The sequence below is a fragment of the Bolinopsis microptera genome, chromosome 12 (assembly GCF_026151205.1).
Source record: "Bolinopsis microptera isolate Bmic1 chromosome 12, MBARI_Bmic_1.0, whole genome shotgun sequence".
NCBI lineage: Eukaryota > Metazoa > Ctenophora > Tentaculata > Lobata > Bolinopsidae > Bolinopsis > Bolinopsis microptera.
Window position 1 is genome coordinate 13,372,847 of NC_087083.1, and position 13,927 is coordinate 13,386,773.

Consider the following 13,927-nt stretch of genomic DNA (forward strand, 5'->3'; position numbering starts at 1 on the left):
TTATTCAATATCGCGTTGGATAAATTCGTAAGTGCACTTTGAGAAAAATGGTTGATGATGCGCGGCGTAAAATTTCAAGTCTGCTACGTTATATGCAATAAGCTAAGGCTCGTACAGTAATATAACAAAATACATGATGAGTCAGAATTCAAGTAATTATTTACACGCAAGCTTTAAAACTTATTTATCTTTAGTCAGAATTTCACATCTGAGTCAAAGTTAAATTTTTATTGTTTGTATAATTTGCATGTTTAATTTGTTGGTTTATAATAACTTAAACAAAATTGTATATATATGCGTATAAAACTGCGTTTCATCCTAGTCCACTCGATTTATAAAATTCTAAGGTATACGGTTTAAAAAGCGTTTAAGCAATACATAAAATATTTGTTCCAAGACTGTCGACAATTTCAACTCGGCGCGCGTTTTTGTAGGTTACCAACCTATAAACTAAACTTTGTACTGCAATTTTAAATAATGAAATAATTTTAATGCTCCATAGATGATAGAGCGTGATACAAAAAAGTAGCGTGCCAACTGACAATTTTTTATATATAAAATGGTCAGTTGGCAAATGGCACGCTACTTTTTTATATCACGTCGTGACCCCCAATGTCGTTTCACTGTATAGAGTTTTTACGATACAGGGAGAGCCGCGCACTCGTGCGGGTCATATGACAACTACTCTCTATGCTGGATGCCGCGGTGCTATTTTAAAATTTTGCATAGGAGCGTTTTACATTTCATGAATGGATCGAGCAAAAATAAGCAAGCGCAAGTTAGGTGAATTATATATTATAAAAAAAGTAAATATTTGTTGAAAAAGTTTTGTTTTTATTTTTAAACATTTTCCCTGTAATTTTACTGCAACGTAATAACTAAATTTTGTAATTGAAAAAAACAATTCTTCAATTAATTTCCCATTTATTCCTCAAATCAAAAGTTTTTCTCATGATTATTGGTAAACTGTAATTCAAACTACAAAAGTTTTGCCAAATCAAAAATCCACCTTCAATGGCCTTTTGAAGGCATCACCTGAATTAAAAATTGTAATCGTCACAGTTTACAGCTTTAGTTCGAGTTCTGAGATCGAACTTACTGGGCGGCGCTAAGCCTGGCATTCCGCCGAATCAGGAATCTTTATTATATATAATGTTTATGAACATAATATATAAACATATAATTACCTGGGGACTTCAGGCTATCATGACAGGCTGAGCGCTGCCCAGTAAGATCATAACAGCCTGGGGTCGCTAGGTTAAGATCGAACCAATAAATATACATGAATAAAAATCGTCATGCGCTTAATTTGGGCTTCAGTAGTATAGGTTAAATAAATCCAGGCTAATAAGCTCAGGCTAATAAGCTTCGTTGTAGCGCGATGCGTTACTGTGCCGCGCCGCGCACTCAATGAGGCTTCTCACAGCGATCTGGCTAGATCAGCGAAATGCGCTACTGTGCCGCGCCGAGCTGCCATGAATTGACATCGTCAATTAATAAGCTTCGCTACTACTACTACTATACTGGGAACTGTCATATGACATTTTTGATAGGATAGATGAGTTTACCTGGGGACCTCAGGCTATTATGTTCATAATAGAGATTAGGCGGAATGACAGGCTGAGCGCGGCCCAGTAAAGATGAGTCTGTGTCTAATTAATAAATAGGAATAGTTATGTAAGTTATATTGTATACGAAAGAGAATTCAATGATAGCTAAGAGGAAGAAGGTTATTATCAAAGGTATTTAGTTGAATTTTTTTAGTTTGTAATTATATGGTTTCAAACGTAAATTGTTCATTTTCTGTGAATTTCTTGTTGAGATGCCCAGAGAGGCATTATTTATAATGTTATGTTGTTAATTGTCTTCCACTTGTACGTATATTAAAGTTGAAAAGCATAGTTAAGTATCAGCACAGCGCCAGTTATTAATATAATAATACTTAATGTAAAGTTAACACATAACATTATAAAACTAACATTCGTTTACATAACTTTTTGAAATCACATCTTTCTTTAATCCTTCTAATTTAACTGTAAAGCTGAGAACTGTCTCATATCAGAGTCAGGGAGTTTATTCCAATATGATCTAGCTCTCTCATAGAGAAAATAATTCTGGAGATTCTTAACTACAGTACCACTCTTACTACATCTCATGCTTAACACTTGATTTATACCTGATCTGCTCATTCCCGACATACCGGCTTCATAATCTGCTTAACCGCTTATAATCTAAAAAGCTTTAATAAGATTACAACAAAGACACTGCTCTGCAAGTGTTGAGGTTGTTTTCTTGAGGATTTCCAGTTGAGAGATGTATGGAAGAGTACCCACCTCAGTATTAAACAAAATGTACAAAGTGAGAGAGTGAGATGGACTCTTTAGATTTATCTCAGATTAAAATGTCAGATGCAGGAAATCTTTACAACTTCAAGCAAATCAGAATATCAGATCATGTTTTTATGCTCCCAAGATACATGTTACCTAACGAGACATATTTATATTCGACATAATTCCGTGACCTAAATGAGTTGTGATGGGATTTTTGCTGGAAACCACTGCATTTCGTACCCCAAAATTAAATCATGGTATTTGGGGATTTTTTTCATTTCTTTAATTTACAAAAATAAAACTACTAGTCAATTTCTTCTTCATTTCTGGTTCAGGGACGTTTCTCTCTCCAGTTTGGTCCCGGGTATAGGTACCTCTAACAAGCTGTTTTATCTTATAAACAGTTTCTACGGCACCTTTGAAAGTTAGTTTTAACTTGACAATGGGAGACCACCAGTGTTTGTTATCCTCCACCACTCCCGAAATTTCAATGCCGTGGCAAATGAAATAGTAGCAGAGCTTGCTGACTTATAATACAACGTGTCAAACCGTCATGAATCATATTTATAACCTACTATATTGATAGTAAATCGACAAAGTCATAATTAAAGTAAATATGTGAAAAATAATAGTCCGAAAATATGGTGTTTTGTTCGGAAAACCACCGACTTTCGTACCTTTTAAATATGTCTCATAAGGTATCTTACTATGGATTTTGTTGTAGAACTAATAGTAATAACCGTAATTTTTAGCTTATGTAGAATGGGTCAACTAACTCTTAGCGAAGTCATGCAGTGCCTCAAGGAGGAGTTTTCAACAGACAAATGGTCACGAGAATCTGTAAAGGAAATCCTTGAAAGGTAAATTACAACAAATGGTAATCTCTCATTGTCTCATCATCCAAACTGAAAGGATGCATTTGGTAGCCTATCAATGACAATAAGTAATGAAACTATGTAGCGATAGTTGTGGTTTCATACTATTTCTACCTATCCAGTATTTACTACCTTGTAAATGTACCTTGCAACATTCCCTGCAAAGACATTTATTTGACAAATTTTGTACCCTAATTATTTACTTGTTTCAGCTACGATCACACAGGAGGAGATTGGAAACAATATTGCAAGTTTGACGACCACAAATACTACAGAGTAGTTATCGATATAGGAAACAACAGGTGGGTTAGTTGGTAGTATAATAAATCTTGAAAAATATAGATTAGTGATCGATTGGTTGCAAAATATATTCATAACATTTTAAATGTTCTATATCAGCTTCACTGAATTGCATTATCATTACATCAAACTGATCGAATCAAGCCTTCTGTACACTCTTCGATGGAATTGTGTCTCTAAATATTTCCTGATAAGTTCAAAGAAATTTTTCATCATACGAGACTGACAAGATATCTCAACTATAAATGTTTATAACAGAACATGCCATATATCGTATAATCAATCAGACATGACACTTGTATATTCCCAACTCCTGTATAGTTGAGAAGTGACTGTATGCTTTACTACTTTCAAGCTATAAGATAGCTTATTTATTAATTACACCAACAACAAGATCTAAAAAATGGTGTATTTTTTTCACAGTCATCGTAATTTCACCCTCAGGTACAATCTAGTGATCCTGTGTTGGAACTGTGGACAAGGTACCCCCGTACACGATCATCCAACTGCTGAGTGCATGTTTAAAGTTTGTGAGGGATCCGTTTGTGAAACAAGGTCAGTGTGTATTTATACACATTTATACACATTTATACACATTTATACACATTTATACACATTATGTTTATAAACATTAAACAAAGTAACTGTATTATAGTGAGTAATGTTGTTGTGACTGTCTTCATCTACTCACATTCAGTTTACATCAGCTGCAAGTTAAGAATATTCAATAGCTGTAGTAGTATTCAATAGCTACACCAATATAGCTGCATTAGTATTCAATAGCTACACCAATATAGCTGTATTAGTATTCAATAGCTACACCAATATAGCTGTATTAGTATTCAATAGCTACACCAATATAGCTGTAGTAGTATTCAATAGCTACACCAATATAGCTGTATTAGTATTCAATAGCTACACCAATATAGCTGTATTAGTATTCAATAGCTACACCAATATTTATCTCTAATTCTCACCATGATTAACATCTTGCTTGTTGTCTCAACTTCTTTCATCTTTGGTTGGTTCACATGGTGGGTAACACTGAAGCTGACACGGCTTATTATTATCTAAAACTTACCTATTAGACCGCTATTTTAAATTATTGAGCATCAACATCTGACCTCTTCTAACCTCATTTATCCTCTTCTAACTTTGCCTCCAAACTCAGATATTCGTTCCCAGAGTGCGGTAAAAAAGTTCACCTGGAGGTTTCCGAAGAAACTTCTCTAAACGAGGGAGAAGTTGGTCATATAAACGATTACCAAGGTGATTGCTTTACTATTTAAATTATTATTATATTACTCATATTAATATATTACTTGAATTATCACATATTACTTATATTAATATTTATTATATTACTTATATTATTACATTACTTATATTACTTATATTATTATATTAATTATATCATTATTCTAATTTAATCGTTAAAAAGTTTGGTAGTTAAACAATTTCCTTTCCTTAATAGTGTCCACTGAGTGTAAAACTGGATATTGTATTTTTAAGTTTAAAGACCATGCACACGAAATTTGTAAGAACTTTCCTTCCTAAATCGTGGTCACTAAATTTTAAACTGGATATATATTTTGTTTCTTTAACTTTATAGATTATGCTGCATGCACTGTAATATATACTTCTAGAATCAGCTATTCAAGAAGATTGCACAACCTACAGTCACATTCATTGTTTTAATCGATATTTTCTGGAATATTCTCAGTGTATATTAACTGTACAGTTATCTGCTTAATGTTGGGCGGAGCCGGGAGAGAACTGTGAACCTTGTGTAAAGTACAGTTATCTGTTACAATGCCAACAATTGCACAGATTGGCACTTATTAGTACAGGTTATCATATTATGGTTCAGTTTCTGGTCGTAATCAAATTTGATAAAAGAAAGATAAAAGTAAATTTCGCTTACAAATTTACACATCGTCAATATTTATGTAAAAATAAAAATATATCATAGAAGAAGGGACGGGGACTCTTGTTTATATGTTTTCTAATTATCTCGCAGTAGCTCTCTTCTAACTTTATGTGTAACTGTAAGCAGCTCTCAATAGATACGGCTCACCGAAAAAAAACCCGGAAATACATCGTTACCAAGCCGGAAATTAATGAACTTGTCCTGTTTCTGAGGCGTTTATCCTTTTTTATCCCGTTTTTTCCCGGTGTCAGACCGCATTCCACAAACACTGAAAATTATGTAATCTGTGCAGGTAAAAGGCAGTTTCTTATTCGATCAGTGTTGGGAAACATTTTCAATATCAGTAAAAATAACATTGTAAATCATAGGGGTTCGTGTTTTTCGTGAAGTGGATGTCGTCTATAAATGGATATTGGGTTTATTAATTCTGTTAAAGTGTTAAAGGTACAAGTGTTAAACTCGATTAGAATTCAGGTAGAAAAACTTATCAAATAAATCGTATTGCAAATCGTATTAGAAATGTGAGTTGGACAATGTTGATTTGCTTTTTAGCTATAACCTTACCTTACCTCTCTCAGAGATCATTAGAAATAAAATAGAAAAGTTATTAAGAAATGTATGTTGTTAGTAAGTTGTTAGTATGTTGTTAAGACATGTATGTTGTTAGTAAGCTGTTAGTAAGTTGTTAATACATTTACCATTTCAGGGATACACCGGATGAGCAATGACAGTGACACGGACACATGTGTAACGTTACATTGCTACTTTCCTCCGTACAAAACAGTACGTAACATATGTTTTTCATTATTATTATTAGTTAGTTTTGATTAATGTTAATTTATTGGGTTACTTTATAATTTCCATCATGATTATTTTTCCCATACATCATTGTTTTCGAATTTCTTACTTTTGTATGAGGGGCAGCCAGAGACAGTTTCTTTTAAGCCATAGCGTACGCCATGAACCGGATAGCCCTTGTATGAGAGGATTTTAACTCATATAAGGTTTTGTTTACATAATTTACTTCGTGTTTCAAGTGGGGGCGTGTATTTAGTGGGTGTTTTTAAAGGTCATGCGTGCAACAACAACTTTCACCAGGAAAATAGCGTACGCCATGAACCGGATAGCCCTTGTGTGAGAGGATTTTAACTCATATAAGGTTTTGTTTACATAATTTACTTCGTGTCTCAAGTCGTGTTTTTAGTGGGTGTTTTTAAAGGTCATGCGTGCAACAACAACTTTCACCAGGAAAATATGTGAAAATGTGATTCGATCCTCAACGTTACTACCTTTATTATTATTAACACATTTTATATGGTTAACAGTAAACACGGAATTAGAAAGAGCTTTTCAGCTTTTCATCTAACCGCGATATATTGCTGAAATGTTTACCGGAAAAAGTAGAATCAAATTCGTTTTAGACGAGACGAGAGTTTGGAGACTGGATTAAGAGTTACACTCAGTAGTTCATTCCGAAAACTTATTCTAGAAGACCCTTAAATAATCGAAAGAAATATAATAAAAAACAGTATCGATTCCTCCATTGTCATCAGTCCATACCATGAAATATATAGATTGCCGATGTCGAATATACAAAATTCTAAAATTTCTTATACATATTTCCCAAACTCACAAAACATTTCCTGCCCAAATTATCATAATAATCTTGAAATCCTGTCTGTGCTCTTCTGGAAAATAATGTGAGTTTATGTGCTGCTAACTTAGGTAAGAAATGAAAATAGATTTACATACACTCTACAGTCTACAGAAGGCTACGATCTGCGGTTCCCCTTTAACGTACACGTATTACCGGAATTTAACTCCCAGAATTTTATCTTCCTTGTAGCTGTTTTATTGAGCGTACACTAAGGTAACGGTAAAATTAATTTGATTTTAGAAATTATACTGTACGGCAAATAAAGGATGCTTGATTAACCTATTTAATTAATTAATTCAGTTCATTGAATAATGAAATTGATTACCTAGTCCTGATTACCAGATCTTCCCTATTATTCAAGTACATTTCTGGGTTCCAACTAGATTAAAAACTGCTGAGTATCTATCCTAATAGTGGTGTTATTAAACTTCATTTTATTATTATTTAATCAACTAATATGTAATAACTGCTGAGTATCTATCCTAATAGTGGTGTTATTAAACTTCATTTTATTATTATTTAATCAACTAATATGTAATAACTGCTGAGTATCTATCTTAATAGTGGTGTTATTAAACTTCATTTTATTATTATTTAATCAACTAATATGTAATAACTGCTGAGTATCTATCCTAATAGTGGTGTTATTAAACTTCATTTTATTATTATTTAATCAACTAATATGTAATAACTGCTGAGTATCTATCCTAATAGTGGTATTATTAAACTTCAATTTATTATTATTTAATTAACTAATATAACTAATTAATTAATTAATTAACTAATAACTTACTTCAGGTAAACACGTATGACGAAAGGACTGGAGACAAAACAGAGTTTATCGTAAAGTGCGTGATGGCTGAAGACTCATCATGTACACAGTAGAGAAATAACAATGTTCTCAACAACGCGCACGTGGACCTGCCAAATTACTTGAACAACAGTAATAACCAATTAGTTAATTACTAATAACAGTTATAATAACCAATTAGTTAATTACTAATAACAGTACTAACCAATTAGTTAATTACTAATAACAGTGATTATAACCAATTAGTTAATTACTAATGACAGTGATTATAACCAATTAGTTAATTACTAATAACAGTAATAAGTATGGTGCAGGGTTTGCGAAGATGATAGCTTGTTGTCCCTGTGGAACTGATTAGGACGTAATAATGGGACTGGGAAGCGCAACACGTCTGTTTTGACACGTGACTAAAATAATGGTTTTCAATTGGCTGCATGGTCTTGAAATGAAAAGTAGAAATAGTAAGTTGAGACCACATATTTTTGTGCACTCTCAACAGTGTTTTTAAAATCTTGAGTTGCTGCTTTTGGCAAAATATTTAATTATTAATTACTACAATTTGCAAGCTAAAATTAGATAAAATATGTCACGTGTCAGAAGAAGTGTGCTTCGTCTTCCCTAATACACGAAACGGAGATTGTAGTCTCTCGCAAGACTTTATCGAGAGACTTTTCAAGTGTCTCTGTTGTGTTGTCTTTCATTTTATCGTGTTTCTTTGCTGATTTTGGCATCGAAATATCATAAAAATGTGTTGAACAGACGGAGATGAATTTATAAATGATCAGATAGGTATTTTATAGCCATTGAAACAGACAGCCAATGATTAAATATTAACTTTTAAAGATTTTTACGCAAGATTTTAGGATTTGATCTGTTCAAAATGTTACTAGATTGTGTAAATAAGCCGTTCTTTTTAAAAGATATTTTAAAATCGACTGTAAATAAAATAAAATATTTTAGGCAGAAAAAGTTTTCCGGTTGTTTGACCCGGAAATTCCATTCCTTATAATTCAAATGTCCCCCATTATTAAATTATCGGAAGTTCATTTTCCTGGCTTTTGTGTTACGATATGATAATAATGTAATGTTACACACACTATAATTCGCTCACTGTTAAATGAATAAGTAAATATGACATTGCATGTACTATATTTATGTATAAAAGTAGGATTACTTGGTCGATTGTCGTGCACTTAAGCTATAGCGGGCAGTTTAGACCTTTTATTGCATGAAAGTGGGGTGTGTCAAACCGTGCATTTATTTATTAAATAAAATACGTCTAATCAGTAAACTTGTCGCAAAAACGTAATGACCAGAAATTTCGAATCAGAATCATCACAATAATGTGAGAAATGTGTGGAATGTTACTAATAAACAACGTTCTGATCCGGAAATTACAGAAAAGGTTGACATTAAAAACGATTGAAAATCCGGTTTGATGCTACCTTCGCACAATTTAGCTGTTTGAATGTATTTTTAGAACCTTGGTGCAGCGATTTTATTTGATCTTTGCTGACTTATAAATCATTGTCAGTGTAAAGCAATGTGGGGATGCATTTTACCGTACAAATAGTTGCTAGACCATGTTGTTGAAACAATAATATCTCGATTTACAGTATCCTCGCAGCAGCTTTTTATTTTTTAAATGTTTTCAAGCACGAGTAAAACGTGAATTCATGATAGTTAGTCAGTGCAGTAAAATGGTAATTAACTTTCTAGGCTACTAGACGTATTTATTTACAGAAGATTCTAGGTGATTGTTTTTAATTTAACCTTCTAAAGAATTTGGAGGTTATAAAGATTTTAGACATTCTCGAAATTTCGAAAGTTATAGAGATTTCTCGACTCTTACTTATCGTATGCAAGGGAAGAAGTTGAATATTTGGCAAGAACAGAGAACTCCAATTTTAAAATATTGGATAGTCATCGTAATTCAACTATAATTGTGTCTAGTTAGATATACAGTTTTGACAAATTTATAAGATGATGTATTGTGAAAAATTAAATTTGTTTAAACATCGTTGAGATTTTGTTTCATTTTTCATTTGTATTCTGAGAAAGTTGCTTCCGAAAAAATTGAAAGTTTAAAAAAATTTTATTCAGCACATGTGATCGTCCGTTTGTTATCTTGCTCAAAATTTAAGGAGCTCAGAAAATTCCCGATGGTTCGTTAAGCCTCACGAGGAATTTTTGGCAAGGTCTTTGCATATTTCAAATGTTTTTAACACGTTTATGACGTACGTTGTTATAACTTATAAACCATTATAAGTGCTAAATTCCTTTTGATTACTCTTGTCTCTTTGCCAAATTATTATTGACCACATTCGTGAAAACTACTTGAAAACCGTTAAATCTATCACTTTTACATATAATAATATTATTATATTACATATTATAATAATATTATGATGATTCAATATAAACATCAACATGTTCATTTAAACGCGGGATATAACTTGAAAGTTAGATGAGATACCCTCGCATTACAATACTACTCTCTGTTTGATAGTCACGAGCGTGATCTGCCACGTCAATATGGATTCCTGACAAAAGTGAGGACAACTACAATTCGCTTCATACCATTTTAATACCATGCATTTTGAATAGCGGCAATATTTATAATTTAGCTTTTGAGCTTACCTAACCCTAGCATACGATTGTAACATCCTGTCTCGTGACTTGAATTACACACAGACAACACAATATAGTGGTCACTCCCTAGGCTTTAAGAGCTGCAGCCATTAAGCCGAAGATAGCGTTAACTAATTATAATATGATGTATGATAAATGAAACATTCTTCCGGATGCGGAACGTATACGGCGTACGCGAACTCCGAATCGTTAAAATATGGAAAAACTACGACATGTTTTGATTAGTTCAACAAGAAAGCCGCGCGCGCGCGCACCATGTGTATATTAAGAAGATAAAATTAGATGACGCAGACATTACACCTGTGACAGCCTGGTATGGGTCCATAATAGAGACCGTACAAATGAAGCGAACACTACATAATTATGGTAATGGCTCGTTTCATACAATATATTTCGAGCACGGATATGAACTCAAGATTGCGGCAGAACTCTCCACCAGTCCACCAAACTTTTGACTTTGTTCCGAAGCAATCTCAAATTTGATATTTTGTAACACTTTATCCGCGCCGTCTCGGTGTCACTCTCGGTCTAGTTCTAGTTATTTCAGTTTTTCTACTTGTAGTTGTACCACACACATAGTTAGATGTGACGGTTCAAAGAGCGTACTGTCAAACCTAAATATTTTGGTTAAAATTGGGAGATCACGCAGCTACAGCAAATCGGCCGGAATAGAACAGGATCATTGTTCATTCTGTGTTTTAACTTTAAGTGTATTATTCGTTGCCAAACCATGCTGCATGCGGAGCAAGATTGTTCTCCATAATGGGACAATCTCTGTCCTGAGAATCTGACGTGAAAATTTTACATTTTCCTTCACATTCCGACAGGTGCGCATATTTTACTTTAAGTAGAGGAATACCATTCTATTTTCTACTGTATGTACATTTAGTTGACCCACTACAAAAAGAACTGTGTGCCAAAACTATTTTAATTTAATTGTTAATACGACTAATAGTAATAAAACTCTATTCTTTTCTGATATTGTTCTCTGATACAATTAATTACAAACTTTATAGTAGAAAGTTTTGGTACACTGCTTACAAATAAGCAGTGTTACGCGTGGGTATATTTCATATATTATTATAAAGTAAAAGTAAAACAGATTGCCATATTCATTTGAAACTCAACCGTCAACATATTCCATAATTAATTAAGCAATTGGTTAATTAATCTCGTGTCCGGTGGTTGTGGGGGTTAACTTTTTAACGCCTATAGAAATGCTATGTAATGACCATCTTTAAATTAGAAATGAAAATAATTTCGCCTGGGTTGATAACGAAAAAGGAGATTGGGTGTAGTAACATGTAATAAATTTTACCCTTGTCCCTGGGTGTGATATTTCACCCATTACTTAAACATGATCTTAAGAGTAACATGGTTAGATTTCAACGTAGCTAATCGAGTTAACGCAAAAGTAAATAAATTTAACTTGTTTTGCTCGGTAACGTAAAGAGTAAGGTCATACGGTTTTGCACTAACTTTCATCGCCAGTTTTAATTCAGTTATCGTATAAATGCACTTATTTTTTCTGATACTGATAGATCGGCTCAAATGCATACTATAACAAGATTGGACAAAATTTCTCTTTATGTTCCTCAAAATATAAAATGAATCGTCTGAAGTATCTAGAAAAATGGAATCATCAACACAAAGACGGTTCGTATATGACAGGAAGTACAGCGGAACTTTTCAAAAACGGTGGGTAATACGGCGGAATCACATGGCACACAGATTACAATTTTTGTAGATTGAATCGAATGTGATTCACCCTAAACGCTCATTCTTCTAGAACCTTCCATAGTACATACAATGTTTTGTTTATTTTGTTGTTAAACTATCAGCTCCTACGCGAGGACAACTGTAACAGTTTAACACAGGGTTACTCCTGTTACTGTAAACATATGGAGAGATTTCTTGCAGTATTTTAAGTTTTATGTGATTCAGCCTTTTCCGAAAGTTCCGCCGTACGGTCCTGTAAATCTCAGATAAATCAGTCGATCGAAAATTGCGAAATTATTCTCGTCTCAAAATGCAATATTAACAAAACAAAATTCTCGGATTTTTATCATCAGTATACTCAAATCAGCTTTGTTCGAAACTCGCTGTCACGTGACAGCGAGTCACGTGACTCGCTATCACGTGACTCGCTGTCACGTGACTCGCTATCACGTGACTCGCTGTCACGTGACTCGCTATCACGCGTCACACCAAGTTTTTATCAAATCAGCGCTACTTCCAGCTTATATCAAATAACTCATTACTCAATCACTTATAATTCAAACTGCAGGAAAAAAAAAAGAGTTTGAAAGTCGATCCCTTTTAAGGGTGGTTGTTGAGCTCCTGGAAGAGAGTCCGAAGTGCGTTAAGATGGTGGGTATTGGCTGCGGAGTAGGTTAAAAGTTCCTCCAAGAAGTCCGATATCAGCGGCATCGAGACAACCACTTGGTCCCCCTGCGAGTTCACCCTTCTCTTCACCTGGAGAGCGTTTTTGGTTTAATTATGGAAATTATAGTCAGGAAATGAGTTAATCAACTTAAATTGAGTAACGTTCTTTGAGAGAATTTTGAGGTTATAAGGAGATAAGAAAATAAGGAGATAAGAAAATAAGGAGATAAGAAAATAAGGAGATAAGAAAATAAGGAGATAAGAAAATAAGGAGATAAGAAAATAAAGAGATAAGAAAATAAGGAGATAAGAAAACAAGGAGATAAGAAAATAAGGAGATAAGAAAATAAGGAGATAAGAAAATAAGGAGATAAGAAAATAAGGAGATAAGAAAATAAGGAGATAAGAAAATAAAACCCACCACGTTATCCGGCACAATAGTCCCGTCAGGTAGAGCATGTTTGTAAAAGCAATTAGCACCAAACGGACAATGATCTCTCCCTTTGTTAAAGTGCATGCAGTCCTTGGTGGAGAGATGCTCCTTATATCCCTGGACTAGACGGTCTTTTTCTGCTGGGTCTGCTACCCACACCTGATAATTGGTTAATTGGTTAATTGATGGTTTATTGCTGTGAAAACAGTGATATGTGTTGGTTTAACTCGGTTTTCGCGCAAGCTGGGACATATTCTAACCCGTAGTAAGTAATGTTCAGCTTCAAGCCCGTAGTTTAAAATGTTCAGCTTCAAGCGACTGCATTTCTACAGGTTCACCCTCAAAAGCATTTTATTTGATGGGAGTGGGTTTACTTTAGGGTACGTAAAGGGTAGGTTCTGTAAACATGTCGAGTGGTTGCATCACATATTTTAGATATTTCAAATATTTTAGATGTTTCAAATATTCATGAGGTTTTTCGAGATTAGCATTTCTACATAAGGTGAAACTGTATCAATTTGGGGATACTTAGAACTTGTATATCATCGACTTCT

At 33.7% G+C, this 13,927-nt stretch overlaps 2 protein-coding genes across 3 annotated transcripts in view; one reads left to right on the forward strand and one right to left on the reverse strand.

Annotated features, from left to right (window-relative positions):
* Positions 1 to 8,114, forward strand: part of LOC134823822 (cysteine dioxygenase 1-like) — a 34,178-nt gene extending 26,064 nt beyond the window's left edge. Inside the window, exons 2-7 of the mRNA XM_063835400.1 lie at positions 3,081 to 3,190; positions 3,418 to 3,507; positions 3,950 to 4,060; positions 4,677 to 4,774; positions 6,142 to 6,218; positions 7,891 to 8,114. Coding sequence (XP_063691470.1) covers positions 3,093 to 3,190; positions 3,418 to 3,507; positions 3,950 to 4,060; positions 4,677 to 4,774; positions 6,142 to 6,218; positions 7,891 to 7,977 — 561 coding nt within the window. The 5' untranslated portion in view covers positions 3,081 to 3,092 and the 3' untranslated portion in view covers positions 7,978 to 8,114. The remainder of the gene's footprint in view (positions 1 to 3,080; positions 3,191 to 3,417; positions 3,508 to 3,949; positions 4,061 to 4,676; positions 4,775 to 6,141; positions 6,219 to 7,890) is intronic.
* Positions 8,115 to 11,621: 3,507 nt separating this feature from the next.
* LOC134824371 (uncharacterized) overlaps positions 11,622 to 13,927 on the reverse strand; it is an 89,199-nt gene continuing 86,893 nt past the window's right edge. The window contains exons 5-7 of one of the 2 annotated variants that reach the window (XR_010161392.1): positions 13,362 to 13,532; positions 12,695 to 13,030; positions 11,622 to 12,657 (exon numbers count right to left, since the gene is read on the reverse strand). Coding sequence is in view for 1 of the 2 variants with exons in the window: in XM_063836268.1 (XP_063692338.1) it covers positions 12,875 to 13,030; positions 13,362 to 13,532 (327 nt within the window). In the remaining variant the exon portion in view is untranslated. Of the gene's footprint in view, positions 12,658 to 12,694; positions 13,031 to 13,361; positions 13,533 to 13,927 lie in introns of those variants that run through there. The other variant, XM_063836268.1, reaches the window with a different exon arrangement.